Source organism: Pipra filicauda, unplaced genomic scaffold (assembly GCF_003945595.2).
Source record: "Pipra filicauda isolate LSUMZ 115617 unplaced genomic scaffold, ASM394559v2 scaffold666_size289731_pilon, whole genome shotgun sequence".
Classification (NCBI taxonomy): Eukaryota; Metazoa; Chordata; class Aves; order Passeriformes; family Pipridae; genus Pipra; species Pipra filicauda.
Window position 1 is genome coordinate 63766 of NW_024104827.1, and position 27580 is coordinate 91345.

The 27580-nt window shown below is 60.3% G+C and overlaps 4 protein-coding genes across 11 annotated transcripts in view; 1 reads left to right on the forward strand and 3 right to left on the reverse strand.

Moving 5' to 3' along the window:
* Window positions 1–139: 139 nt before the first annotated feature.
* TAGLN (transgelin) lies at window positions 140–3103 on the reverse strand. The gene is made up of 5 exons (XM_027739271.2): window positions 3042–3103; window positions 1397–1595; window positions 1140–1317; window positions 946–1048; window positions 140–757 (listed from the first exon to the last, which is right to left on the reverse strand). The coding sequence occupies exons 2-5, from the start codon at window positions 1574–1576 to the stop codon at window positions 616–618; spliced, it is 603 nt and encodes a 200-aa protein (XP_027595072.1). The 5' UTR covers window positions 1577–1595; window positions 3042–3103; the 3' UTR covers window positions 140–615.
* Window positions 3104–3915: 812 nt separating this feature from the next.
* On the reverse strand, window positions 3916–10932 carry SIDT2 (SID1 transmembrane family member 2). Of its 2 annotated transcripts, XM_027739263.2 has the most exons (28): window positions 10495–10932; window positions 10182–10303; window positions 9916–10077; window positions 9761–9806; window positions 9573–9674; window positions 9416–9499; window positions 9103–9214; window positions 8931–8996; window positions 8728–8821; window positions 8543–8598; window positions 8263–8274; window positions 8055–8123; window positions 7904–7978; window positions 7648–7710; window positions 7131–7252; window positions 6985–7058; window positions 6825–6891; window positions 6620–6693; window positions 6374–6497; window positions 6171–6288; window positions 5959–6095; window positions 5764–5872; window positions 5608–5684; window positions 5454–5500; window positions 5069–5174; window positions 4852–4962; window positions 4656–4769; window positions 3916–4567 (listed from the first exon to the last, which is right to left on the reverse strand). In XM_027739263.2, exons 1-28 carry the CDS (start codon window positions 10702–10704, stop codon window positions 4505–4507), a joined length of 2616 nt encoding a protein of 871 aa, XP_027595064.1. In that variant the 5' UTR covers window positions 10705–10932; the 3' UTR covers window positions 3916–4504. The 2 variants fall into 2 exon arrangements, with proteins under 2 accessions (XP_027595064.1, XP_027595066.1); XM_027739265.2 differs by lacking the exon at window positions 7648–7710 and having other exon boundaries at window positions 10495–10931.
* A 4390-nt stretch (window positions 10933–15322) lies between these two features.
* PAFAH1B2 (platelet activating factor acetylhydrolase 1b catalytic subunit 2) lies at window positions 15323–20629 on the reverse strand. Of its 4 annotated transcripts, none has more exons than XM_027739259.2 (6): window positions 19803–19890; window positions 18324–18411; window positions 17854–17943; window positions 16937–17053; window positions 16236–16358; window positions 15323–15712 (listed from the first exon to the last, which is right to left on the reverse strand). In XM_027739259.2, the coding sequence occupies exons 2-6, from the start codon at window positions 18402–18404 to the stop codon at window positions 15434–15436; spliced, it is 690 nt and encodes a 229-aa protein (XP_027595060.1). In that variant the 5' UTR covers window positions 18405–18411; window positions 19803–19890; the 3' UTR covers window positions 15323–15433. The 4 variants fall into 4 exon arrangements, with proteins under 4 accessions (XP_027595060.1, XP_027595059.1, XP_027595062.1 ...); XM_027739258.2 differs by lacking the exon at window positions 19803–19890 and adding an exon at window positions 19324–19430; XM_027739261.2 differs by lacking the exon at window positions 19803–19890 and adding an exon at window positions 20526–20629 and having other exon boundaries at window positions 15328–15712.
* The window catches only part of SIK3 (SIK family kinase 3), a 72751-nt gene continuing 65276 nt past the window's right edge, over window positions 20106–27580 (forward strand). For all 4 annotated transcript variants that reach the window (XM_027739252.2, XM_027739253.2, XM_027739255.2 and 1 more), the window contains exon 1: window positions 20106–20293. The gene's annotated coding sequence lies outside the window, so the exon portion shown is untranslated. The remainder of the gene's footprint in view (window positions 20294–27580) is intronic.

Sequence of the window (27580 nt, forward strand, 5' to 3'; positions counted from 1 at the left end):
CAGGGAAAGCCTGATCCCCAGCTGTGGTGTTCCCAGGTTTGGAGCTGGAAGAAGGAGCAGCCATGGCCTTTTAGGGAGGGTGGCTTCAGCTTTTCCAGAGTCACCAGCCAGGCGGGAGGAAACCTCGTCAGGCCACAACTAGATGAATATAACCTTTTAATTTCGACAAAAACCAAGTACAAAACCGAGGCCCAATTCTCTCTTTCTCCCCGTTCGCAGGGATCTCTGCGGCAGTGGCGCGGGGCTCGTGGGGGGGCTGCGGGCAGGGGGGGCCACCCCGTGGGCTGGGGCACGTGCCCATCCCGCCCGTGGGACACCCGTGGGTGCCGGCAGGGGCAGGACCGGCTGGCGGGGGGTGCGAGGCCAGGGGGGCAGAGGCTGCCCGGGGCTGGGCGCGGGGGCTGCGGCCCCGGGGCGGGGGGCTCTGCGGGGCGCGTGCAGCCGCTGGCGTTGGGGCGTTGTTGGCTGGCGTTTGGGGGCGTTTGCTCCTCAATAAATACCAATCGGTGCGGGGCTGGTGGCGGCCGCCGACGCTCGGGCGGCTGCGGCGCTGGGCCGGGGGGAAGCGGAGACGGAGGTCCCGGCTGGGGAGGGCTGGGGGCGGCGGGGGGGTGCCTAGCTGATGATCTGCCGGGGCCGGCCGTAGCTCATCCCCGCCTGTGACGCTCCCTTGTTGGTCCCCATCTGTAGCCCGATGATGTTCTTGCCCTCCTTCAGCTGGCTCTCGGTGAACTCCCGCTTGTGCTCCTGCGCCTTCCTGCGGGGCACGGGGAGAGGCCGTGGGGCACCCGCACCCACCCGGGTGACCAGCAGCCCCCCCCAATCCCCAGGGGTGCCCCGGCCCCTCTCCCTCCCCAGTGTACCACCTCCATGTGCTCCAGGGTGCTCTGGGCAGCCACAGGGCAAAGGGGTCCCCACACCCAGCTCTGCCACTCCCCCACTTACTTCATGAACCAGTTGGGGTCCCCGTGGTAGTGCCCGTCGTTCTTGGTGATCGCCAGGCTCCCCAGGGCCATCAGCGTCCTCTGCACCGCCGCCATGTCCTTGGCTGCCGAGGGACAGAGGGAGGGATGTGAGGAAGGGCACGGCACAGCATGGCAGCCCTGGATCCCCCAGCCCCAACTGCCCCCCTCCTGCACCTTCAAAGAGGTCGACGGTCTGGAACATGTCTGTCTTGGTCACACCGTAGTCCTCGGCCGCCTTCAGGAACTGGGCGATCTGCTCCATCTGCTTGAAGACCATGGTGGGCGGTGCGTCGGGGATCTTGACGGGCTTGGAGCCGTCGGGGTAGAGGCTGTTCACCAGCCTGCTGAGCACCTGCCACGGGGGAGAGTCTGGGCTTGCTGCAACACCACAGAGCCCCCGCCAGCCAATCCCCCCCCGGGACCCCACTTACGATGCCGTTCTTCAGCCAGACCTGGAAGCCCAGGCGGCCCCGCTCGGGGCGACCCACGGAGGACCCGCACTGCGCCACGATCCACTCCACCAGCCGGTCCTCCAGCTCATCATCGTACTTCTTCTCAATCTTGGACTGCACATCCCTGCTCATGCCATAGGCTGGGCCTTTGTTTGCCATGGCTGCAGTGGTGGGAGACCTGGCGGCACGACAGAGACCGTCAGGCTGCGGAGATGCTGTCCCCCTACCCAGGGACCCTGCGGCACCCCTGTGGCATCCACCACCCACACTGGTGCAGTAAGGACATGCCCTTCTCTTGGCTCTTCCCTTGCTCCATCCAGGAGTGTTTGGAGGTCAGTTCACAGCCATGACTCCCAAAACCTGCCCAGACAGATGGTTCCTGTTCTGGCAGAGGTGCCTCGTCCTCACTGCCTGGCTCAGGCTATGCAGGGGAACAGCCTCATCCCTGTCCCTTGGTTGGCACAAACATCCCTGGAGTGGCCATGCCAGGATCCAGGTGGCAGGGTGACCACAGCAGGGCTGTGTTGCAGCATGGTGGCCGCACCGTGGCAGAGCAGGGTGCCCACGGGGTAGCCTTGGTGTGGCAGGTCCAGATGCCAGGGACGAGCATGGGTGAGGCAGGAATGGTGGGAACCGTGCCCGTGCCCTTGTAAGGACATGCTGTGGCAGTGATGGCAGGTAGCTGGCTGCAGGCAGGGCCCGAGGTGCCAGGGAAGATGCCAGGAGGGAGAGGCACCGTGAGAGGCAGCCAAGCCCTCGGCAGAGCTGGCCTCACTCCTCCCTGCATGGCTCCTTGGCATGAAGCCTCTGAGCGCCAGGGCTGTGCCCTCAGGGAGCCGTGTGCTCTGTCCCACACCCACGACCTGCCTCCCGTGGGCTCATCCTGACCACTGGGCACAGGCACCGGGGCTCCTGCGGGATGGGCTGAGATCTGGCACAGCTCAGAGCAGGAGAGGATGCTGCCCCTGCTTGCTGCCAGCAATGCAGGGGTACCCCACGAGCCCCAGGGGCAGCCGGTGCCCAGACTCCAGCACCACTGGGCACTTCCAGCGATGCCACAGCTAGTCCCGCTCTGTGCCCTGGCCCGAGCTGGCACAGAGGGTTCACGCACAGACCCACGGCTCCCTCGGCCATGAGGCAGTGCCCCGCAGTCACCCCCGGCCCTGCCAGCCCCCTGCCGAGACACGGGGCAGAAACGGACGCGTCGGGGTTGAACTCGCCCCTTTCTCTCTGCCCTGAGCCCCGCACGGCCCCTCCGGCCCCCGCGGGGCCGAGGCCGGTGGACCCGCAGCAGCGGAGCCCCGATGGGAACGCGGTCCTGAGGGGCAGGAGCAGGACAGAACCCCGGCAGCGACCCCAGCCCGAGCAGGAGAGCCCGACCTTCCTCCGGGGAGCAGCAGTGCAATCCGGGGAGCAGCATCCCCATCCCGGGGAGCTGCGTCCCACCCGCAGGAATAGAATCCCCATAATTCAGGGAGCAGAGGGCAGCCCCGGGAGCGGCTTCCCTATCCCAGGTACAGGGTCCCCAACCCGGAGGGGAGCACCCCCATGCCGGGGGCTGACATCCGTATTCCGGGAACCCTCCCCGCCGCCCCCCCCGCCTTCCCCCCGCGGCAGGACTCACAAGCGGCTGCGGACGGAGCGAGGGCGATGCTCGGCGCGGGACCAGCGCTCTGCCCCGCGGGGACCCCGACCTTGCGCTAAAAGGCGGGCGGCGGGACGGTGATGTCAGCGGGGCGCGGGGCCCGGCCCCCCCCGGCCCTCCCTCCCGGGGCGCCCGGCCCCGCAGCGCTCCATGACTCCATCCCAGGCACCATATTTGGGGAAAGACTCCGAAAACCAGCGACGAAAGCCCAAGCATTCCCCGCGTGCCTCCGCCCCAGCGGGGCAGGGGCGGAACCGGGCCGGGGGCTGATGGAGTAAATCCTTTTATAGCCAGGCGGCAGCGCCGAGGGCTCCCGCCCTGACTTCATGGCTGGTTTCCCCATGTGCTCACCGCCGGGAGCCGGGGCGGTCCAGAGAGGTCCCCGTGGTGACCCACCGCCCACGGAGTCCGGCCGGGACCGCCGGGGCAGGCTGCGAGCTGCGGGCATCCCGCTGGCACCATGCCTGGGCATCCCGCAGCATCCCGGGATTCCCTCTGCCCCGCGGGCACCAGCTGGAGCGGGTCAGGGCACGGCGGGGCACGCAGCAGCCCTGGCACCGCTGCGATGCCACGGGGGCCCCAGGAGCTTTGCTGCCTGTGAAATAGGACCCCCCTGGGCATCCCTCCTACCCCTGGGGCTGCCAGCCCTCACCCTGTGCCCCACAGACCACCCCCAGCCTCCCACAGAGGTTCTCCAGAGCAGCAGCAGCGCCGCAGCATCTCCACTCTCCCAAAATCCCGCGGGAAAGAGGAGACAGTGCCACAGCACTGCCTGGCTGACACCCCGTGGCAGATGCCCCTGGGACCCCCCGGGCTCCTGCTGCCCAGGCAGGAGGCAAGAGGCACAGGCAGGCAAAGTGCAGACACTTTAATGCGAGTCCCTTCCCAGCAGATCCACGCGCGGACAGCGCGCGGCACCTCGGTGGGAGCGGCAACGGGGGCCCGCCACAGCCACCCCCCCGGGACACTGCAGGAGACACGAGTGGAGCCTCTCTGGCCACTGCCACCACCGCGCTGGCCCCACACACCCCCACCTCCCACCCATACGACTCAGGCACTGAAGAGAAACCCACACCCACGAGCTCGGGGGGCCGCGGGGCTGCTGGCACGGCACTCGCCACAATCCCCTCGCCGCGCCCACGGGCACACGGACACGGAGCAGCAGCACCTTTTCCAGTGTCACTTGCCACCGAGGATGGTGCCCCGGTGGCCCCCCAGCCCTGTTTTTGGCCATGACAGGCCCAGGGACGGGCACATAGTGCCTGGAAGGACCTGGCTGACAGGGAGGAGGTGCACCAGGACCCCCAGGCTGCGTGGGGAGGGGGACGGAGCGGCTGGCAGGACCTGCAGCACGGACATCCCTCCCCGGGGGTGGGTGCCCCCTCCCGGGGCTGCAGCGGGGTGTTTGGCACAGTCCCAGGGCAGCATGAGGCTGCAGGCTCCTAGAAGACGTAGATCTTGTCCCGCTGGATGCAGTCCAGGTCATCGTCCAGTGTCAGCAGCACCTGCGGAGCAAGGAGAGCGAGGGGAGCGGGGCATGGGGAGCTGGGGGGCAGGGGCAGGGTCTGCTGTGCTGGAGGAACCAGCACCTACCAAGAAGGAGCCGAACATGGCGATGGAGGAGAGAAAGTGCCAGATGTCGTGGTCGTCAAAGAAGTCGAGCAGGATGCAGTCACGGTTGTGCTCCCGAGATTCCGCTGGCGTTTTCTGTTGGGGACAGAGCCAGTGTCACTGTGCCCGCCCGTGGCCATCCCACCCACCCCACTGCCCAGGCCACCCTCCTGCTCACCTGCCAGGTGCTGAGCCCCTGGAAGAAGAAGAAGAGGGCAAAGCCCCAGACCACAGAGGTGCTGATGATGCAGAGCAGGGGGATGAGCTTGATGCGCTCGCCACTGCGGAGCTGCAGGAGAGTCCGGTGTCACTGTGCAGGCAGGAGCTGGCAGCAGTGCCCTGCCCTGCCCTGCCCTCCCCACCAGGCCCATGGGGGCCGGGGGCTCAGCTCCCACCTTCATGATGATGTAGAAGGCGAAGTAGAGGAGGAGGTTGCAGATGCCAATGGCCAGCAGGTAGGAAGCGAAGTCATTGGGGCGGACAATGAGGCCGTAGGCAGCGCTGGGGAGGCAGGGCAGGCAGCAGGGTCAGCACAGCCTGGGGCCCCCTGTGGTGCCCGTGTGCCTGCTGTCCCCCAGGCAGGCCAGCAACCCCCGGGAGGTCAGGCAGCGTGAGGTGACATCGTGGTGCCACAGCTGCAGGGGGATCTGTCATGCTGGGCTCACATGCTGTCACGATCTGGCTGTCCTCAGCCCAGCCCCAGCGGAGGAACGGCAGGAGCAGGGTGGGAGCAGTGGCAGGGACGGGGAGAAGCAGGGTGGGGTCTGGTTCTGCACTTACAGCGACCAGTTGATGATGTTTCCCATGACCAGGAGCACCATTCGGTCCTGCAAAGGGCAGGGGGGCTGTGAGGGGTGGTGGGCAGCTGCTCCGGGGCAGGGGCTGCCAGGAGGGGTCTCCGCAGAGCCAGGGGGGCCCCGTTGCCAGCACTCACCACGTACATGGGCCCGCTGCACTGCCGGACGCAGTCCGTGTACAGCACGTGCAGGATCCTGCGCAGGATGCCCGAGTCTGTGGGGAGAGGGGAGGTGACACTGGGGGGGCCACTGTGCTGCCCCCCGCCCACCCTGCTCATGGTGCCTGCCCTCACCCAGCTTCCAGCGCCCCATGTAGTAGAGCTGGGTGCTCAGCAGCAGCGTGGCCAAGATGTGGATGACGGAGAAGACGATCCAGAAGGCCGTGTTCCCCTTCCCAAAGACCTGCAGGGAGAGTGGGGGGTGGGCAGTGAGCTGTGGGGGTGACCCACGTGTGTGTCCCCCTCCGCCACAACGCCCACCCTACTCACCACGCCGACCACGGAGAAGAAGATGACGAGGGCCAGGCAGGCGTAGGCGCTGTAGGCGCTGGCGTTGATGTCTGGGTGGCGCTTCTGGTAGAGTTTCAGCATGCAGAGCCCCGCGATCATGTACATGAAGGAGGTGTCTGGGGGGGCACAGCGGTGAGAGGGGTGTGGGGGCGGCCCCGGCGTGGGCAGTGGGGGGCTGGGGGGGCACTCACCGAACTGGAAGTTGGTGTAGTTGGGGCAGACGTGGTAGCAGGCGCTGAGCAGCCCCTCCATCATGAGCGCGGTGCCCATGGCGTAGAAGAGCCCGAAGTGCTTGGGGATGCCGCACTCCTGTGGGGCGGAGGGCAGGGGAAGCAGGGGGTTCGTGGGGGGCTGAGGCCTCCCCCAGGGCACCCCAGCGACCCCCGTCCCTTACCAGGGCGTGGGTGTCGTTGCGCATGAGCGCCCGGTTGTAGTTGATCTCGCGCTGCAGGATGATGAGCAGGAAGAGCAAACCCAGCAGGATGTAGCCCAGGTTGCTGAGGATGTTGTTGAAGGCGCTGCGAGGGGCCAGTCCACACCTGAGTGCTGTGGACCCTCCCTTGTCCTCGGGGCCCCGCCACAGCACAGCCCTGGGCACAGGGGACCCTCAGCCACCCACCCCCAGCCACCCTGAACCCACCTGAGGTTCCCCAGCGGGTGGGCACACAGGAAGTTGTAGTAACAGATGTCCTGGTTGCCAGTAACGTTCACCACCTGCATTCACAGGCAGGGTGAGGGTCGGGGGGACCCCCGGAGGCGTCCCCATTGTGCTGGGGAGCACAGTTTAGGACTGCAGCCCCCAGAGCTCCCAGGAGCCCCAGCTGCTGCCAACCTGCCCCACTTACTGTCTGGTAGGTGATGACAAGCTGGATGACAGGCAGGGCGTAGAAGACAGCGATGGTGGCGATGTTCCTGCGAGAGGCAGGGGGGTGTCAGGGGGTCCCTGCTGCCCGCCCCGGGTCGGGACACTGCTCAATGCCCCCATCCCCACTGCCCCCCGCTCACCAGAAGTAGATCTGGTACTTCTTCCGCAGCACCCGCTTGTCCTTGCGCGCCAGGTCGGCCACACACAGGTATTTCTGGAAGGAGAGGCTGGTGAGGGGTTGTCTGGGCAGTGGGCAGTGGGCAGCAGGGGCTGGGGTGGGACACACCTTGGTGCGGATGACGTTCTTGTCATAGTCAATGTCAGCCAGGGTGTCGTAGTCATCCTCCTCGACGGAGCTGAGCGAGTCCAGGCGGGGCCGGCCGGCCACGTTCTCCAGGGATCGCTCCCCTGCGGCCCAGCCGGGGCTGTCAGAGGAGTCCCTGGCCCAGCCCACCCCGGCACCCACCCCGTGGGACCCCAATCACACCCAATTAACCACTCGGCTGCTTCCCTGACAACTCTCACCAGGGACGGGCTCTAATCCCCTGGACCCTGCGCTGTCCCTGCCCGGGGGGACGTGGTGGCTGCGCCATGTGGGTGAATGTCACCCATGCCCGTCCCCCGGGGCTCTGCCACACTGGGGACAGCTGGGGCACAGGCAAACAACATCCTGCCCTGCAGTCCCTTGGTGCTGCCCTTGCTCTGAGGGAGGGGAGCTGGGGTGCTCTGTGCCCTGGGCATGAACTTGGGGCTGGGCAGATTTTGCTTTGATTGGCCCAACCCTGCCCAGTACCAGCATCTACCCATGGGAATGCTCAGCGGCCTCGTCAGGGCGGAGGGTGTGCGCCGCTTGAACTGCTCCTGCCCTTCAAAGGAAAGCCACAGTTACTGGAGCAGGGCTCCCCCACACGTGTCTGCCAGTGGAGACCCCGCTGTGGGCTGCACAGAGGGGCTGCCAGCCCTGGGACCTGCCCCAGAGACAGAGAGGGGCAGAGCTGGGACACCACCGTGCACGTGGCTCTGCAGGGCTGCGGCCACACCAGTCGCCCCACAACTCACCCACGTAACTGTAGGAGACTTCTGTGGAGCCCAGGCTGTCTGTGACACCCTCGGTGCTGCTGGAGGAGCCGTTCCCTGCAAGGAGGGCAGAGGGTGGGCACGGCCCGTGGGCAGGGGGGTGAAGGACAGGGGGACAGCACAAGGCACTCACCGAAGGAGCCGTAACCGTAGCTGTCGTAACCACGGCCCAGGAAGGAGTCGGGGATGCTGCGGGAGTGACCTGTGGGACAGGATGGTCTCTGTCAGCCCTGGTGGCACCCCTGTCCCAGGGCTGCATGGCCCTTGGGCTCAGGGCAGAGTCCTGCACCTCTGCCCTGGCACAGAGCGAGCTCAGAGCCGAGGACAGAGCTGGCACCTACCCAGGAGCGATGCTGGGAGTCCCCGGAAAGCCGTGGGAAGAAAGAGACAGAGCTGGTGAGATGCAAAGCCCCAGCGCAGCCCTGCCAGCCCCACAGTGGCGAAGTCTGGGACCTCCCTGGACCCCTGGCACCGGGATTTGTCCCCAGGGAGCCGAAGGGTAAGCAGGGCTCAGGGGGATAGTGGGGAATTCCTGCAGGATCAGGGCTCAAGAGGCCAGAATAAGCGGGAATCCCACAGGCAGGTCCCTCCATGCCGGTGTCTGCTGCCTCCATCCCTCACCTGTGTCCAGGCTGGGCGAGTCCATGGCTGACAGGAGCCCCTTCCTCTTGTGCTGCCTGCCGAGAGAAGCAGCCATCAGCCTGGCTGTGGCGAGGGGGCACAGCCCGAGGGCCCCTGCCACATCAGGGACAGGATGGTGCCCGTAGGCCCAGCACCCAGAGGAGCAGCAACACCCAGGAACTCACCGGCAGCTCTCCCAGCAGGCGATGAGCAGCGTGAGGACGTAGAAGGAGAGGAAGATGCTGAGGCAGAAGAGCACACTGCTCACATAGGCCTCCGCTGTGCAGAGCCAGAACAAGCCCTCAGGGGGGGTGGCACCTCTGGGGACCTGTTGTGGGTCCCTGCAGAGCCCACCACCCCCAGCACACCCAGCCCCTCCTAGACTCACAGGTTATGGCAGGTGACACCATCACCTCCAGCATCTTCTGCCGGTTGTGCTGATCCACAGGTTCGTCTGGGAGAGAGCATGGCCAGGGTTCAGCTCTCTGCCCTATCCTCAGTGTGTCCCCACACACAGCCCACAGCAGCAGGGTGGGTGCCTCCTCCAGCCCCCCACATACCTGGAGAGGCGTTTTTGGAGAGGGGGTAGTAGGGCAGAGGCCCCCCACACGCCTCGTCCTCTGTCTTCACCACCACCACCACGTAGAAGCTGTGGCTGGGGAAATCCTTCTTCTGCAGCAGCCGTCCCAGGGGGGAGAGATGGGGGTCAGCAGAGCCCAGCTGGGGGTCTCCCATGCCAGAGGTTATCCCAGGGATATCCTCTGCGAGCTCTGATAACCAGAGGTACCCGGCAGCACCGGGCAGGGGCTGGGAGCAGCTCAGCCCCGTGGCACAGCCCCGTGGCACAGCCCCATGGCACAGCACCGTGCCCACCTGCACCGTGATGGCCGCCTTCTTCGTCATGGTCTGGTACATCCCGATGAAGGCCACGTTGTTGTCCAGGTCGTAGACAGGGCACTGGGGGGGCAGAGGGCCCGTCAGCCCCGCCGGGCACCACGGATCACCCCGAGACCCCACTGCCCAAACCTACCAGGATGTCCTGGATGGAGATGACAGAGCAGGGGAAGGCCATGGCCGAGGTCACCTTCACGATCACCGAGTCCACTCCCTCAGGGAACTCATACTTGAAGTACTGTGGGGGAGAAAGGGCCCATTGCTGCCACGGTGGCCACGTGGCACAGCCCCCCTCCCGTGCCACACTGTGCCAGCTCCCCTCACCTGCGGCTGGGAGGCCGTGGCGTTGAAGCTGAACCGTTTATTTGTCCTGCAGAGAGAGCACGGAGAGGTGATGGGTGGCAAGGGGAGCCTGTAGCCCCCACAGCCCCCACGGGCAGCAGGCAGGGAGCGGGTCTGTGGTTCGGGGCTCCCCTCACCGCAGCACGAAGTTCTCCACGCGGGTGACCCGCAGCTGGTAGGAGGCATTGAGGGAGAGTGTGGAGACATCCACGTAGAAGTGCTGGGTCTCCACCTCGGTCTTGGTCTGTGGCTGGCAGAGCGTGCGGCTCACCTCCTGGTACGCGTATTTCCGCTGGTACCTGGGGCAGGAGGGGCTGCGTGACCTCCCTCGCAGGGGGGAACCCTGTCGGGGGGATCCCAGCCCGGGGATCCATCCCTGCGTGGGGAACCCGCTGGTACTCACAGGCCCCGGAGGATGAGCGGCACCTGGAAGGAGACCACCGCCTCCTTCTGCCTCACCACGAAGAGCACGGGCAGGTCCTTGTGGTCGGAGAGGACGTTCACCGACACCCGCACGCCCTCGGTCTGCGGGGACAGGGGAAGGCGAGGCGTTGGCCGGGCAGGTCGGGCGGCGGCGGCTCATCCCGACGGCTGGACTTTGCTCGGCCGTCGTGGCAGAGGCTGCCGTGCCCCGCACGCCCAACACTCCCGGTGCGAGGGATCCCAGGGGACACCCAGCCCGCGGGGGACGCGGCGGTGGCGACCACCCGGCTCACCGCGTTCCTGCGCACGCTGTGGTTGAAGGCGTAGATGTGGAGCAGGTCGGCGTCCACCCAGTCGGTGTAGGTGGTGTTGAACTGGGCTTCCGTCTCGCTCACGTTCCGCCGGTGGGGCTGGGGCTGGGGCAGGACGGGCGGCGGGGGCAGCAGCAGCAGTGCCCCGGCCAGCAGCGCCCAGGCCAGCGCGGCCGCTCCGGAGCCCGGCATCCCGCCAGCATCCCCGGCCAAGGTCCGCGGGGCGGGACGGGACAGGACGGCACAGCACGGGACGGCACGGGACGGCACGGGACGGGACGGGGCGCTCAGCCGGGGCGCGCCCGGGCGCGCTGCCCCATGGCCGGGGCCGGAGCGGGGCCGCGCTGGCGCTGCGGGCGGAGCGCGGAGCCGGTGCCCGGATCCCGATCCCGATGCCGGCGCTGTCCCTCTGTCCCTTCCCGTTCCGCAGCCGCGGTAAACACGGACCGGCGGTGACGTCACTCCCGTCGCGGGTTGCAGCGCCCGGCCGGGGAAGTGACGCGGCGGGCGGGGCCGGGGGGGACCGGCCCGGCGGGGAACCCCCGCTCCGAGGGACCCGCGGGGGAAGCCCGGGGCCGTAGGGCCGCCCCTGCTCCATACGGGATCCCGCATGGGAAGCCACGTTCCATATGGGACCCCACAGGGGAAGCCGTGTCCTATAGGGGAGCCCCTACCCTGTATAGGACGCCATAGGGGAGCTCTGTCCTATATAGAACGCCATAGGGGGAGCCCTGGTTTATAGGAGTATATATAGGATTCCACAGGGGAAGCCCGGCTCCATAAAGGAGCCCCTGCTCCATATGGGACCCCACAGGGGAAGCCCTCCTCTATTGTGGAGCCCTGCCCATATACAGGACCCCATAGGGGAAGCCTGGCCCCATAGAGGAGCCCCTGCTTCAGAGGAGACCCTGTACTGGAGTCCCTGTCCCCCACCCTGCAGGGAGGTCCCAGGGCCGTGTCCATGCTCCAGACACTCACTGAGCCCCTTGCCCAGCCTGCCTGTCCCCAAAGTCCATGGGGAGACAGAATAATCCCCTGCCAGGCGATGGATGGCTCTGCCCCATCCCTTTCTCCTGATGCTCTCTGGATTCCCACAGGGGCTCCTGCAGCCTCCCTTCAGTTTGCAGCACCCCTCATCACCAGAGGCTGAAGTGATTTGGAAGTTCTCCCATGGCTGTGTTCATCGGGGAAGCAGGAATGATGCCATGCTGCATTTAGTGCGTGTCTCTGAAAACACCCCTGTCCCAGCTGCCACTGAGCCGACCACCTCCAGGCCTCTCTCTAAGGGCTCTGGGGCCTTTTTATCATGTTTTCTGTGTCTGCAATTGGGATTTTTGGTTTAAAATCCCCCTCTGAAGCGGCTCAGCCCCACATCACCTGTCACAAAGCCACTTTCTGGGCTCGCTCAGACATCCAGGACCTCTGCCGCCGGTTCCGTGGGACAAACGGCACGAGACAAGTGCTGCTGCTATTGTGCACTTTATTTCTCTGGGCCTCCTCTCCCTGAGGATCCCCCGGTTTGGACAGTCTGCACATTGTTTCCAGGTACAGGTGGTGACGCTGGTGGCAGATGGAATGACCTCAGGGACAGACGGACGCCCATGCAGGACTAGAAGCAGAACTCCAACCGACTCTGATCGAACTCGAGTCGCCTCCGTGGGATGGCCGTGAGGGGGATTGCGTGGGGATGTGCCTTCCCTGTTCCCTCCAGGGCTATTAGAGATAAACCACTCGGCAGTTGAATACAAGCCGATGTCCTGTCGAGGGCTGAAATACCGGTTCCCTTTACCTGCAGCATCACACTCACAGGACCTCAGCTCTGCACGGAGAAAGGAGGAAAAACAGACAGGAAAAAGCCCCAAACGGAGCGGGGAAAAGCAGGAATTAAATCAGGAGCGAGGATCTGGCTGAGCACAGCTCCCAGGGCCAGGGAGGGCCCTCGGTGGGAGGTTTGGCAGCACCTCCTCAGCCCCGTGGAGACAGAGCAGGAGATGCCTCAGCACGTACACACACACACACACACACACACAGGCTGCGACACGGTGGGTGAAACATTGACATTTATATTGAAATATGCACTAACAGTGAGTTCTACCAGCCGATGCATTTTTGCCAAAGCAGAATCACAATGGTTGTGTCCCGGGGAGAGGCTCGGGGCGGTGGGTGGGCAGCGAGGGGAGGGACAGGCCTTCCTCCTCATGGCTCCCATCCTGCCTCGTCCTCCCGCCCCGCACCTCACAAGACTCTGTCATTTCACATCTTCCGTTTGTTTGTTTTCTTCTCTGCTGCAATAAACACCAAACTGGGAATGCTCACTTAGAGAAGCCCTTAGTTCCAGCACAGGCCCCTCTCGAGGGACATCCAGAGCTGGAATTGAAGCTTTCCCACACGAGGCACTCGGTTTTCAGCACTAGGTAAGCGAGGAGGCAGAACCCTCTTGCTCACAACACCTCTCAGGTGAGCAGGGCAGTTTCCTGCCAGGCAGAGCCAAGTTTGAGTGGAGAAGACGCCGTCCTCCCTCTCCAGCACCAGGGACGGAGCAGAGCCGTGAGCACTGAACCAGCACAGAGCGTGGCACCTCAGCAAGCCAAGCCAAAGCAGAGCCAGCAGAGCCTCCCTGGTGACACTCCAGAGCCTCCGGAGCCTGCCAAACCTCCCGGTCCACTCGGCACCCTGCCAAAGGGGCTGACTCACAGCGGGCACAGGGTGCCGAGCGGAGAAGCCGGAGCTTTACTGGAGTACATTCCTGGTTAGCATCTCTTCAGCCAAATGCAGCAGCAGCAGCGGGAAGGGAAGCAGGGATGCACAGATTAACTAGCACACACTTGCCTTTTCTCACAAGCCTGGAGAGATGGAAAGCTCTCAGGAATGAGTTTTATCCTGGCTCCCTGAGGGGGCTGGGGGTGGGATAAGCCCTTCCCCGGGAACTCTCCACTGCAGTGTACTTTTAACATCTGATTTTCCACTTGCCCTTCCCCAATTTCTCCAGCCAGCACCTTACGGGAAGCGTGAGCAGCGTTCCCTCAAAGCCTGCCCTGCAAGGCCACGAGTGCAAAGCCAGCCTCAGGGAGCAGCATCCCTGGTCTGGATCATGGGGGCAGGATGTGATCCCTCCTCTCCCGTGGCACTCCGCAACTCCCTGCGTCTGATCCTGGCAAGGGGAACACTTCACCTTTCCTTCATCTGTGTGTAGATCACATATACTGGAAACAAAACACACACTATGCATGCAATCCAGGCAGGAATCCTGCTATGATCAAATCTACAGGAGGAGGGGGATGAGGTGGGACGTTACGGGATTCCTCAATGCTAGGTCAGAGTTACACACCAGCCCCTTGGCTACAGCAAAGGGCAGACAGACTATGTACAGTACCTATGGGCTTCAGCAAGGACCTGACACCTGAGCACCTCCCTCGGCACACAGAGGGAAGCTCTCTGTTCCTCCCAGATTTACCTGCACGTGGATCCCACGGGAAGCACAAACGCAGCGAGGCCTGTGTGGCACCACTGAGCTCCAGCTCCAGCAGGTAAGCCAGGGAAGAAGAGACTTGGTTTAAAATAGTTATCAATTTGCAAGTTATCAATTCATCCAGGGCCCTGCTTCTTGGGTCCAAACTGTTTCTTTCTGAAAGAGAACCTCTCAGTTTTAAATGAAAGGCTGTCTCACTAAAACAAGCCCTAACTACAAACAAACCAAAGTCCCACCTAGCCACAGCCCCTTAGGGGGGCACCTGCCCCTCCAGCTCCCTTGCTAGAGGTGAGGAGCAGTGTCTAGGGCAGGGAAAGCTACGCCTTAACTTCACTTTTTACTGTAAGAGGCTGTAGTTGCTCAAATAAAATGTTTATACAAGTAAACCAGTAGCAATAAAGAAATATACACCTTGGGATCTGTAAAGCTTCAGTGTGATTTGGGCCTTGTAGCCAGGGGCTGTTCATGTGGGTTTGCTTTAGAAAAAAAAGTCATACTTGATTTAAAAAAAAGAAAAAAAGGAACAAGGAACAGCACTGCAAAGACCCCTGTGGTGCAGGGACCTCAGAGGGATGTCTGTCAGTTCCAGGGAGCAAGGAAGTGACTGCCAGATTATTGGATCATTAAAATCCTACACTGAGCAACTGCTAAAAGCCAGCGACCCCACAGGCAGCAGGAGCAGGGCAGAGCAGCAGCACCGGAACAGGAGTGTTCCCAGGAGAGCTGCGTGGGAGGGAAGGAAGGTGCCCCCGGGAGAGCTGCGTGGGAGGGAAGATGCCCTGGCTAGCAGGCATGGGGAGACAAGCATGAGACAAGCACCTGGGAGTGTTGCACGAGCTCAGGTAACCGTTTGCTTCTTTAAATTTCTGAATTCCAGTTTCATGCTGCTTCAGAAAGGAGTGAGAAAACAACACATTTCATTTAAACCCCCCAGTAAAAAAAAAACAAACGACAAAAAAAAAAAAAAAAAAATCAAAAAAACCCCAAACCTCTAAAAAGGTGGGACCGAGTTTGGAAAAATGCATCTGTTCTGGCTTTTGCAAGTGGAATGTGATTCTTGTTCCCAGGCAAATACACAGAGCACGATGGCTACAGCCAGGAATGGTGAGCCAGGCGTGGTGTCGGACAGGCTACAAGGGGTTCTAGGACAACCACAGAGCAACAAGACATGAGAGGGGCACAGAGTGACAGTCCTGTTCTCGTTTTAAATGAGGAATGGTTTAAAAGTAAAACTTCTTCTTCAGCTAATTTCCTCCTGCAATAAAACCAACCAAGCCGGCCCTTGTATGTACAAGACCAGTTAAACACGAGCCTTCCCCCTCAAAACACTAGGTACGGACATCCGGTAACATTCTATAATGGAAAGTGCTTTAAGAAAGAAGGATTCTGTAGTGCCAGTGACAGAACTGATCTGATGGGCTGGATGATGCTCTCGGCGCCGACATCAGTGGCTCAGGCCAGGGCAGCTCGTTTCTCCTCGGGGGTCTCCTCCAGCAGCTGCATGATCAGTTCGTGGAGGGGCTTGCAGACCTTGGCGTACCCCCCGCCCGTCAGGTGCAGGAAATCGAACATGTCGTGGTAGGAGATGGTGCCATCCGAGTGCACGAAGCCCACGTCCACGTCCAGCAGCTGGACGTTGGGCAGCTTGGGGAGCGAGGCTTTGAGCAGGTTGTTCACCTTGGCGTTCTTCTGCCGCAGCGGGTTTGGCTTCTCTCCACGAGGTAGCAGACCCTGGCACAAGGAGGAGGCAAAAAAAGTGCTCTGCATGACTCTGATGGCAACAGGAGGCCTGCTTTCCCTTCCAACTTGGGCTGCCTGTCAAGATTCAGGATATCTGTGACAAGAGGAACTCATCCCTTGAATCAGAATTTGCCCGTCCAGACCTAATGTGAAATGCAGATGAGCTACAAGCGTGACTGGCAGGGCACCTGTTTTCTTTTAATTTTTAAATATAACAACTTCTGTTCTTTTGGGCTTTTTTCCTGCCATTGCCCAGCTCCTCAGCAAGAGAGGCAGCAGCTAAGCTGTTAGGATAAAGAAGCCAACTAGGATTTGGGCACTTATCTTCCCCTCACAGGACTTCCTCAGCAACACTTCGGAGTGGCATAGTTAACGGGATGAGTCCACCCACCTCTGGAAGGGCCAGAGGAGGGCTCCTGCAAAGCCAAGCCAGCGGAGGGCTCCTGCAAAGCCAAGCCAGCAAGGAGAGGCATAAAGCAAAGGACAGATAAAGTGACTGCTCCTGGAGACGTACCAGTACAATGACTTTGGCCTGTGGCTGCTGGGTGTTTATCAGGCGCACGATGGCCTCGATCCCCCCTGCTACTTCTTCTGCTGTGTTTTCATGATTATTTGTTCCAACCCAAACAACAATGACCTACAAAGAGAAAAAAAAAAAGAATGTTTGCAGCTTTTCCAGAGCAAGTTTTAACGGGCTGATGACCCTGAAATCCCTGCATAAACACCATCGGTGGCTGGTGAGCTGCAGGGAGGGTCGGGCTTAAGGTTGAACTCAGGCTGACAGAGTTTAGCTCTGGGCAGGCAATGCCCACTGCTCTCGGGGAAGACACTGTCCAGGGCTGCAACTGCAGGTGCAGAGAGGGCAGGTGACCTTCACTGCACACCTGAACATCTTCCCCAACTCTGCAGTGAATACTTCTCATCCCTTTCCAGAGGGCATGGATACAGCTCAGGCCCAAGAGGCGGCTGCAACTCCAAGCTACACCTGGCACAGGTAAATCACAGAATCACAGAATGGCCTGAGTTGGAAGGCCATTCTCTCTTTCAGTTTGAAGCCATTCCCCCCCTGCTCTGCTCCCAAGCACACCCCAATGCCTGGAGCACCCAGTGCCAGCAGGTGCTCAGACAAAAAAGTCCATCTGCTCCCTGAGTTCTGCCCCACTCTGTCTCCCCTCGGTCAGCACAGGGCTGCCCAGTTGGGTTCTCTGCTGGTACCTTGGGTTTAATGTTCTCCAGTTCACCGTTCTTCAGTCTCCATAGAACATGTCCCGTGGTGTCTCCACCAATCCCAAAATTCAGTGCATGGAGTGGTGAGAAGAGCTCTCGCCATATCTGTAAGCAGAAATCAAGGTGCTGTTTCAGAGCAGCATCCTGACTGTGAAGGGAACACACTGCACTGAGTTAATGGGAGCCCTTCTCTCGCAACTCACTCCACAAAGGGCATTTAGACACAGGACGAGGCTTTACAGAGCTGCTGATGTTCAATCTCTCAGACCTGGCACAAAGGGGAAGACTTCCTGAGCAGTGATTTGCCCAACTCAGCAGAGACCCAGAGCGCTGATCTGTTCCAGACTTAGGCACGGGGCCTCTGAAGAAGGAATCTGTGACCTGATTAAATCCTTTTCATCCCCAGGTAACAAAACTAGAACAAAGGGAAGCAGCTCTTGCAGAACAAAGCTGCTCAGCCACCACCACGGTGGAGCAGAGCTCTTCTTTGCCCCAAGAGCCAAAAAGCCACTGCTCTTCTCTGCCCCGGCAGTTTTAGGGAGAAGCCAGTGTGCCAATGCCTCAGGCACCCTGAGTGCTATGGGATCAAATGTAGGGGACACCAGGGACACCCACAGGGGATGTGATGGGAGGCTGGAATCTGAGAACCAAGGGGCTCTGTATGTGTGCCAAAATGAAGGCAGCTGGCCCCAGAGAAGGAGACAAACAGCTCAGGGAGGTCAAGCGGCCACGTAAAGCCGTGCCCAGGCACTGCTTTTAGGAAGCAGGGCAGGAACGCCTCGGGAGACAGCAGTGAAATGGGAACAGAGGGAATCATCAGTATTGCACGTGATCACCAGCTCCTGGGTTAGCGAGAGACACACTCCAGCTCCTCCAGCCCACTTTTCTCCCCCCTTCATCCCTACCTCGTACTGCTGTAGCAACTGCACCATGGAGTCCCCCACGAAGAGCACGTCGGGCTCCTTGTCTTTGCAGTCCAGGACAAACCGATTGTGCTGTGAGAGAGGAGCAGCATGGTGGCAATTCCTGCTGGGCATCTATCCCTGCTGCAGGGCAGGGACAGCTGCCCAGCTGGCCTCCCCTGCTGCCATTCCCCCGCGCCCTTCCCTGCGTTAACCCGCCCTCCTCTTGGCGCTGCTTGGAGACGTTTACACGGCTGGATGAGATCCCCTCTCAGTCTTCTCTGGACTAAGCAGGCCCAGCTCCCACAGTCCCTCCCCATCAGAGAGATGCTCCAGACCCCTCCTCCCTTGCTCCATCATGACAGGACACACAGGTAGGACACACAACTGGGCTGTTGTGGCCTCAGGGTCACAAGTGTGACCAGGGATGGGGATCCCCCCTCCCAGGGCTCCCTGTGCCCCTCCAGCCTCACCTGTGACATCCACCTGTCATCCCCCTGGATGTCCTCAGCGGCATGTGGCACTGCTGCCGGGTTGGAGTCCCCCATGCCCATCCTGTTCCTGTGGAAAGAACGGTTCCCACACCAGCTGCTTCCAGCAGTGCCATGGCTGGGAAATAAGGGCTGCCTGGCTGCTGGAAAACACTGTCCTTCCTGACATCCACAGTTCCTGTGCGCACTGGTGGCTGGCTGACAACAACAACAGGGATGTTATTCCATGCATCTGGCATTCCCCCTGGAGCCATGGACTGGAAAACAAAGGCCAGCTCCAAGGATGCTCTGCAGACCCACACCTGAGCTTTAATAACCTGACAGCAAACACGGATACTTTGGGGATTAGCCCCTATTAATGTCCAGAGATCCAGCTTACAGCCACTGAGCTCCATAGCCCAGGTGGATAATCTGGCTCCAGGAGCAGCGGGATTGATCCCAGAATCACAGAATGGCTGGGGCTGGAAGGCACCTCTGGGGATCACCCTGTCCAAGGCAGGGCCACCTGGAGCAGGTGACACAGGAGCACATCCAGGTGGGCTTGGGATGTCTCCAGAGAGGGACACTCCACGGCCTCCCTGGGCAGCCGTTCCAGCGCTCTGGAAAGAAGCGCTTCCTCACGGTTTGGTTCCGATTGTGGCCGTGTCGCCGAACAGAGCGTGGCACCGCGCTCTGAGCACCCCCAGGAGGTACCTGTGTGGCCTGACGGCATCCACTCTCAGTCTTTTCTCCGGACTAACCAGGCCCAGCTCCCGCACGGGAGACGCTCCAGCCCCCTCACCGTCCCTGTGGATCCCGCGGGAATTACCGCAGGAGGAGCCGCGGGACGATGGGCTCACACCCACCGCGGCGGGCTGGGCTCAGCGGGGCGGCTCCCTCCGCGCCGCGCTCCGCTCCCTCCCGCTCCCCGCGCTCCCCGCGCCGGTGCTCCGCCATGCCCCCGCCGCGCCGGGCCCTCCCCGCGGGTGCCCCCCGCACTCACGGCGGCTGCGGCTCCTTCCCCCGCGACTCCATGGCGGGCGCGTCCCCTGCGCTCGGCCCCGCGCGCCTGCGCCGCCCGCGCCGCCGCTTCCGCTTCCGCCCCGCGCGCCAGGGGAAGGCCCGCCCGCCCCGAAATGACGTCATTGCACGGAACTGTGACGTCACACCGCCATCCTCGAGGGGAGGCGCGACCCGGCCCCGTGTGCGTGTGTGTGTGTGTGTCTGTCTGTCTGTCTGATGTCCCCGCGGGGAGTGACGTCACGAGGAGCGAGCTTGCGGCGTTTCGCCCCATGACGTAATCGCGCCGCCCCGTGACGTCACTCTGCCGAGAGGAGGGGGGCCCCAAACGCAGCGATGTCACGAAAACAAGTTTCCTCCACGACTGGCGGGTTTCCCCCATCTCTCTTCTCCCCGTTTCCTCGCGGGGTTTCCCCCCAAAACCGCGGCGCCTCCCGCCCCGCGGCCGTGACGTCACTTCACCGCTCTCCGACGTCTCTCTCCCCGCCGGGGCGAGGCTCGGGAGCGCGGTCCTTGACGCAGTGACGTCACGAGCACCAAGAATCCCGTTCCCGGCGGGTTTCTCCCCAAAACCGTCCGCCGCGCTCCCTCCGTCGGCCGCGCGGGGGCGCCGCGCGCCGCTGACGTCAGCCGTGACGTCGGGGCCCCGCCCCCGTTGCCATGGCAGCGGCCGCCCCCCCGGCGCCCCCCCGCGGATGAGCTCACGCGGTGCCGCAGCCCCGCGGGGGGGGTTCGCTCCGCGCGACAAGATGGCGGCGGCGGCGGCTGCGGGAGGAGGCGGCGGCGGCGGCGGAGCGGGGGGTCCCCCCGCGGCCCCCCGGCTCTCCCCGGCCCCGCCGCCCCCGCGGCCCCCCGGGCCCGCCCGCATCGGCTACTACGAGATCGAGCGCACCATCGGCAAGGGCAACTTCGCCGTGGTGAAGCTCGCCACGCACCTGGTGACCCGCGCCAAGGTGAGCCCGGCGCGCACCCCCCGGGCGGGTGCGGAGGGCGGCGGGGGGGTGGCCGCGAGCTCCCCCCTGGCCGGGCGGGCCCGGGGCCGCTGTCAGCGGGGGGTCCCCGCGGGTCCCCGCCGCGCCGGGATAACGTGGAGGTGGAGCGGGGGGGATGCGCCCGCGGTACCCGGGATGCGCCCCTGGAGCCGGGGGGGACGCGGAGGTGGGGCGGGGGCAGGTCGTTTCTTACCGAAGCGGGGAGAAAACGATCGTGGCCGAGCGTTCCCAGGGCCGTGAGAAACCGCAGGAAGGGCCTCCCGAGGGAGCGGCGGATCCAGGTGGATCCAGGTGCGGCCGCGCTTCCAGGTGAGCCCCGGAGCGCGGCGGGAGCTCCGCGTGGATCCGGGTGCGGGCGAGCCCCGGGACGCGGCGGGAGATCCGCGGCACCGGCGCTGTGCTCGTGATTCCGCCCGTGACACCGAGCTCCCCGAGAGGGCTCGTCTTCCTGCATGCACCAGTGCCACACCGGAATCCTGCCCGGGAACTGCAGCAGGATGGGAGCGGGGCAGCGCTGGGCAGGCAGCGGACAGGCCGCGGGCACAGCCCCGCTCGGGGCTCCCGGGAGGCGCCGCAGGGGCTGCCCGGGGTGTCCCTGGTCAGTTTCCCGGTGACATTGTGTGGAAACTGACCAGGGGAAAGTGACCGTGGCGCGGGTTTGCGGGAGCTCCGGCTCTGCGCCGGGGAACAAAGTGAGAGTCATTGCAGGGGCTGCTTAAAAATCGGTTGTTGCACCTCCTGGACAGTTCTTTTCAGGGCTGGGCTGTATTTGCTTGCCCTGTGCCTCCAAGTGCTCGATACCACAATTTAACCTGCGCTTCAGCTGTTCTGTGCTGTTGTTCTCCCCCTGATAAACCTGAACCTCGCTGATAGAAACAGGGTGATGGGTTCAGGTGCTTGGAGTGCACTGATCCCCCTGAGTGGACATCGCTCCTGAAGAAACAGTGATCCAACTCCAAGCTGTTTTCCTGTTCCTGTTTCCAAGCCTCCCTCGTTGGGTCAAGGTTTCTTTTCAATGGTGCTGACTCTGAAGTTTGCAAAATACCAAAGCAGAGACCATGTTTTGCATGGAAATAGTTGATTTTGTCTGAAGCATGCACTAAAGTTTTGTCTGGGAATCGTGTCCCGCATTGGCAGGGCCAAGGCTGGATTTTGCACATTGTTTGTGGGTGATGGAAGAGGATGCTAAGCTTGGAAAACTTGTGCTATGCTTAACAGCAGCGTACACTCATTCCTGCTGCCCTGGGGTGACCAAGGGCAGGTTGTGGGCCTTGGGAAGCAGCACAGCTCCTTTCTGGTGGGTTGGTGAGGTGCTGGTGGGCTCTGGAGTGTGTGGTGGGTTGGGGTGTGACACGTTAGCCTGCAGCGAGGAGATCCTGTCCCTGTCCCTCTGAGCTCCGAGGGCTCCCCGAGCCCGGGGAAATACCTGTGCTGCAACAACTGCCATCTGTTCCACTGAGCTGGGATAGCTTGGAGCTGAAACTTGACCTGGAAGCTTTCTCAGCTCCAAGGTCGGGTTTCCTTTCAAATCCCAGCCTGTGGAAAGGAGTGCGAGCGAGTGGATTGGATTCTGCCTGCAAACCCAGAGCACTGTGGGTTCAGTACTTTTCCTTCGTTGACAGGACTGTTGCTGTTGGCTCTGGGAAAGGAGTAGGAAAGGAGAGAGGAGCTGCTTGGTTCAGGCTCTGGGATTCAGGGGGTTAGAGGGGAGGTGTCAGAAATGTGTTGGAAAGGACGAATCCGTATAGGAAGGCATTTTCGACTGGCAGCAGGAATACAAAATAATGCTACCGCGAGCTTGTCTTCATCACAGTTACACTTTTAACACTTAATGGAAACAACTTGGAAGCAAGCAAAACCTTGGCAAAACGGTCCCATTTAGGGATCTGAAAGAATTCTTTGATCACGGAACGCAAATGCAGCCCCGTTGCTGTGTGTGCTGGCAGTCCCTTCCTGAGGTGATCCCTCTCTCCCAGTAGTGGCTGCGTAGGAGAACCGGGCAGTTCAAATATAGCCACCAAATCCCTGCACAAACTTGACCCCGTGTCACATTCTCTCAGAGAAAAGCTGGTTTGCTCGTCACGGCCCCTCCTTGGGAACCGCGCTTGTCCGGTGTCTCAGAAGGAATTCCACTGTGAATGTCTGTGTGAGCTTGGAAATAGATTGTACCCTGTGTTTTTGGGCCTCTTCCAGGAGGTGAAATTAATGACGGTGTAGGCTGGTGTCCATTGCTGAGCCTGGAATTAAAGGTGGTCTATTGATTAGGTGTTGGAGCCTGTTTTCCTTTCCGATGGACATTTACCAGGTCAAGTGGACTTTGACATGACAGTTGGAGATAACAGCCTGAGCATTCCTGGCTTGTGTCCCCTTTTCCCTTAAAAGAGAAGCGAGGGAGTAGTTTGGTGCCTGGTCTGATATTAAAGGAGTGGGATTTTCCTGGCCCTTTGGAAGTCGAGCACTGCGTTTATTTAGGGAGAGGAGGAGAGCGTGAGCTGTGTGTGCCTGGCCCTGCTGGGCTGGCACATTCTGCTGACACCGAACGTTGCAGTTTACATAGAACTGCATTTCAGGAGCTGAATGTGGGTCAGCAGTGCTGGGGACACTGAGGAAAGGGAATGTTAATCATCCCAAAGGGCAGGAGGCCTGTATTCATAATTGTCTCTGCTGGAGCTGATGGAATAGAAGGGAACAGTCGGCAATTTACGTATTAACCAAGGCAGCAATTTACATTCAGTCCCTGCCCATGCAAAGTTGGACTCTTGTGCTCTGTCAGAGCTGCTCCGGTGGCTGGGCAGGAGCTGGAGGTGCTGCTCTGACTGGGATGAACTGGGCACCTGCAGGATATCTTGCTGCATCCTCCCTCCTGTCCCCCTCGCCTTTGTCTCTTCTCAGCTTTCACAAGAAACCCTTTCTTGCTTCTGTGCTAAAAATCTTCTGAGTGACCCGCTGAATGAATTGTTTTCCACAGAATTTCCATTTATAAATCATCCAAGTGACTTCATTAGAATTCCAGCTCTGTCCAGGCGCTGGGGTTGTTTTTAATGCCACATTTTTTCATAAGGGCTGGTCAGGGAATGTTCACAGAGAGGACTTCATGAGTGCACCGTGGAGCACAGATTGTGCTCTTTGGATGCTCCGTTTCAGCCTTCAGGAGCTGCTGGGGATGAGGAGGGAGGAGAGGGACCACTGTGGCTGCTGGGCAGCGTTGAGAGCTCCCTGCTGTCCTTGTTCCTTCCCTTGCACCATCTCGGAGACAGGAGACCCAGCTGGAGTGTGGAGTGCTGTGTTCCTGCCGTGGCTGCACTGCACTCATGGGGCGTTTCGTTGGGAGATGAGGAGTCATTTTCACCCCCATCTTTCTCGTGGAGATTGGAATTGACAGTCCTGGGAGAACACAGCTCCCTCCCAAGTGCCGTGATCTTCCCACTGGGCTGCCTTAGCTTCTTCCAGGCTGGTTGTCCACTTTTGAGTTATTTTCAATAATAGCTGGTAGGGAGCAAAGCTCAGAGCAGGTTTCACTGACTGTGTGTGGTGGGATCCTGTTAAAGGGGGTACCTAGAGTTGTTTTAGTGGATAGTAACCCAAGTCCATGATGCTTTAATCCTCGGCAGAACACAGCCCTTCTCTCAGCACAGGAGCACTGCAGAAAGGCTGGAATCGAGCTGATTTTTTTTGTAGGTTTTTAACGAGCTAAGCTTTTCCTGGAGAATGGGAGGCAGCTCTGCTCTAACTTGGAGGGGATGTTCCCTTCCATGAGAGAACTGGCTTAGTTTCTGTGGTTTGTCTTTGGGTGAGTTGGAGTCATCAGCGGAACACATTTTGCACCGGAGTTCTTGGAGGTGGGCACTGTGGCACTTAAACCCAGGATAAAAAGTGGGCTGGTAGACTTCATGGATCATTGGGTTTGGCCTGGCACACTCTGGGGGCCCAACGAGAACCTGCCTGGATTTCTCTCCTCACGTGCAGAGCGCGCTCAGCCCAGTGGGTGGAAAAGCCTCGGTGGCTGCTGTGTCCTGCTCCTCCCGATCCCCGGCGTGTGGCAGCGAGGCGCGTGGCTCCGGGATGACTGTGGATTGCTCCCTCCAGCAGCGTGCCCGTGTGATAAGCCCCGTGCCGTGACTCATCATCCTGGTGTCAAGTGGAATTGTTCAATGCCGGTGCCGCACGTTTCGCAATGACCTGTGCAAGGGCCTCGCCTGGTCACCTTTCTATGATCATTTTCCTTTTCTTTTGCAGCGTTTGTTGGTGCTTCACCCGTCCTGGTGGTTATTTCTCATGGCCACGAGGAAAGCCGATGGCTGTGGATGGCTAATTCTGCAGGCAGCATTATCCTGCTGCTCACAGGGCCTTTGTTCTCCTTGCTTGTGTGCTGCAGGAGAGTTGTATTTTAGTTCTCCTTTGGTGGGGAGGTTTAGTAAAAGCCTAAAAGCTAGAAAGGAACTTTGGCAAAGCAGAGTTGCCACAGTGGGGATAAGACAGAGTATTTCCTAAAACCTCACAGAGGCATTGCCTTTATCAACTGTGGGCTGAAGTACTGACATTTTATGTTTCATTACAGCATTTCTCTTGCTGTAGCAAATAACATTTGATTACCAAGAGATTAATGCCAGAGCATGATTGAGTTGGAGACCAGGCTGCTTCTCAGGGAGTGCCAACAGGTATAAATGGGGCCAGGTCACTGTGGGCAGGGTGAACTAGTGGACCTGTGGCACCTGCCCTGAGCCTATTTGGGCAGGAGGAATAGTCTGAAAGAACCAAGATAATTAATACCTGCTTCTGAGCTGTGTGGTTGTTAGCTTAATTGGAGCATGAGGGGGGTGCATCTTTTGTACCTCTTCAACCTGGCTGCTTCCCACCTCCTGTCCAGTGTCCCTTCCTCCCAAAGGTTTGCTGGGCAGGAGCTTTGGAGCTGCTACGACAGGAGAGAAGGTGAAGCAAACCCTGATCAACAAGGTGGTGGCATCTTTGGGCAGGTACAGAAACTGCCCCTGTGAGGAAAAGCCACTGACAGGAGCAGGAAGAGGAACGGCTGTGACACAAACAGGAGTCGGTGTCTCTTTTCCTGGAGGGTCTCACAGAGGTTTTGTGAATGCTGCAGAGGCCTAATGAGGGTTTCTAGAAGCTGTCTCCTCATTTGTGTTTGAAGGAGGAATTACGTGAGAGGGAAATAAGGAAATGGCAGTGTGTTGCTGGGAGACTGGGCTCCTTGGGTATTAGACATTTTCACGGGGAAGCAGCACTAAGCTCCTTTTTCCTCTCGCTGGCTCTTGTATCAGCCTTGTGCAATGGCTGTGGCAATGTGCTGCCCCAGCAGCTTGCCCCTTCTCGCTCTCATCAACACGATTGCATAACAACTGTGTGTTTTCCCCATGAAAGGAAAGCTTTGGGAAGTTGCTCCAGCGTTGCCAGCAGAGTAGAATTCACCGCTTTGTGGTGGAAGTTCTCCCTGGCTGAAGAGATTCTCATGAGAATTGTGAGCATGATGGGTCCCACCATTGTCAGTCCCACCATCAACTGCACAGCAAGTTGTTGCTTTCAGCTGAACATACACGAGCAAGGGTTAAACTGGCTCCAGTGTCTCCTTTTGGAGCTTGCAGGGTTTAAATAGAGCAATTTGGAGGTTCTCTAGTTAAACCATTGTACCCATTTAGTGCAGCCAAGGCCTTTCTGCTGATCCCAGTCCAGGGGTTTAATACGCTGTGTTAACACTTAGATGAAGAAACCACTCAAGGCTGATTCATTATTAGTCATTATGTGTCTTTTTCTAGTAGTTCTGACCCCAAATCTCTCTAGCTGAGGCTAAACCTTGCCCTCTCTGTTAAATGGCCATCAAAGGGGCTTCATAAAAAGGGAATTATGTGGCTTCAGCCAAGTTTCAAAGTAGTCGAATCATGCTAACCCACACAAACAAACTCCCACGGCTGGTGGAACTGACACGTTGAGCTCAAAAATAGCCCAGTGTGTGTGGGGGGAGCTGAGCCGAGCTCTGCTCCGCACGTCAGAGGATGGGCAGGAGATCCTGGAGCAGCCCCAGCACCGAGGAGGATCCCGTTGTACCTTGCCGGGTGTTACCTTGAGGTGTTTGGTTCTTGCAGAGCCCGTGTCCTGGTCACAGTGAAATGTTGCTGTTACCTCTGGTTATCCTCTGCATCCAGTCTTGGGGGCAATCTCTGGCCAGCTGGAGTTTGGGAGTGGGGTTCTTATAGCATGGAAGAACTGTAGCAAAGAGCTGGTCCTTTGTAGTACAGGCGTGTTGGGAGTGACTCCAGCCCGTGTGTCATGCAGGACTTTGCTGTGAGGAGATGGGCACAAACCTGCAGTTTGTGGCCTTGGTAGCTTTGATTGTTGATACAACTTGATGGCAGGAGTGCAGATGCTCTTCCTGAAAGTCCTTTGGCCATCAAAGGTTTGAAAAGAATGTATAATATGAGTGTTGGCTCATGCCCTTCAGCTGGAGTGGCTCTGGTGTGGGCAGGGTTGGTGGTGGCTGTCAGAGGTGAACATGGCACTGGGAAAGCTCCCCATGGGAGTCAGGAGCTGGAGTTCCTGAGAATCTGGCGAGTAACGTGGGGATGTGGCTGCAGGAACAAAATGTGCCCTGGCGTGCTGGAAGGTGCAGCTGCAACGGGATGTGGCTCACCTGGCTTGGGATGGGAGTGCTGGGGTCAGCTTGTCCAGAAGGTGATTCAGCACAGCCTGAAGCAGTTCAGCTGAGCCACAGAGAGAATCTGGCCAGGGACTGGAGTGGGAGTCTGAACAGCTTCCCAAGTCCTGCCTTGGCCATCTAACTAGGGCTTACTCACAGGAGCAATCTGCGTGCATTGAGTTACACCTTGATTTGCAGATGGATGAGGTGACTGGCCTGAATTTGAGTGTTGTGCAATGCAGGAGGTGACTTATTGACAGCCCAGTTGGGTGTTTTCATTGTAGTTCAGCTTTTCCCCGACGTTTCCCACTTTCCTGTATGGTTTGGCAGTCGCAAACTCTGCCTTCAGCTCCTTAAAGCGTCTCATGCAGTTATAGTGCATTAATTATCGAGTTTTGAAGATGGTTTAGAAGAAAAGGAGTCTGTGGGGTATCAGCAGGCGACTGTGGGCCCAGAGCTGGAGGCCGGAGTGGTTTGACAGGGAGCCAGGCCCAGGACGACTGTCAGAGCTCCATTAGCCGAGCGCACGCCTCGGCACTGCTGGGAATACAGAGAATGTGGGGCCGCGGCAGCAGATTAAAGTGTTTCAATTAAAGTCTGGA

What these genes read in the sequence shown, in the direction of transcription:
- TAGLN (XM_027739271.2), bottom strand. Translation starts at nt 1,576, where the DNA reads ATGGCAAACAAAGGCCCAGCCTATGGCATGAGCAGGGATGTGCAGTCC. An exon ending in TCTGGCTGAAGAACGGCATC is followed by an intron (nt 1,318 to 1,396) that starts GTAAGTGGGGTC and finishes CCCCCGTGGCAG; the next exon opens with GTGCTCAGCAGGCTGGTGAA. An exon ending in GACCCCAACTGGTTCATGAA is followed by an intron (nt 758 to 945) that starts GTAAGTGGGGGA and finishes CGTGCCCCGCAG; the next exon opens with GAAGGCGCAGGAGCACAAGC.
- SIDT2 (XM_027739263.2), bottom strand. Translation starts at nt 10,704, where the DNA reads ATGCCGGGCTCCGGAGCGGCCGCGCTGGCCTGGGCGCTGCTGGCCGGG. An exon ending in GCCTGCTGGGAGAGCTGCCG is followed by an intron (nt 8,599 to 8,727) that starts GTGAGTTCCTGG and finishes TTCTCTCGGCAG; the next exon opens with GCAGCACAAGAGGAAGGGGC. An exon ending in CCATGTTCGGCTCCTTCTTG is followed by an intron (nt 4,568 to 4,655) that starts GTAGGTGCTGGT and finishes CTTGCTCCGCAG; the next exon opens with GTGCTGCTGACACTGGACGA.
- PAFAH1B2 (XM_027739258.2), bottom strand. Translation starts at nt 19,355, where the DNA reads ATGGAGTCGCGGGGGAAGGAGCCGCAGCCGCC. An exon ending in ATGACAGGTGGATGTCACAG is followed by an intron (nt 17,944 to 18,323) that starts GTGAGGCTGGAG and finishes CCTCTCTCACAG; the next exon opens with CACAATCGGTTTGTCCTGGA. An exon ending in AGGCCAAAGTCATTGTACTG is followed by an intron (nt 15,713 to 16,235) that starts GTACGTCTCCAG and finishes TCCTTGTGCCAG; the next exon opens with GGTCTGCTACCTCGTGGAGA.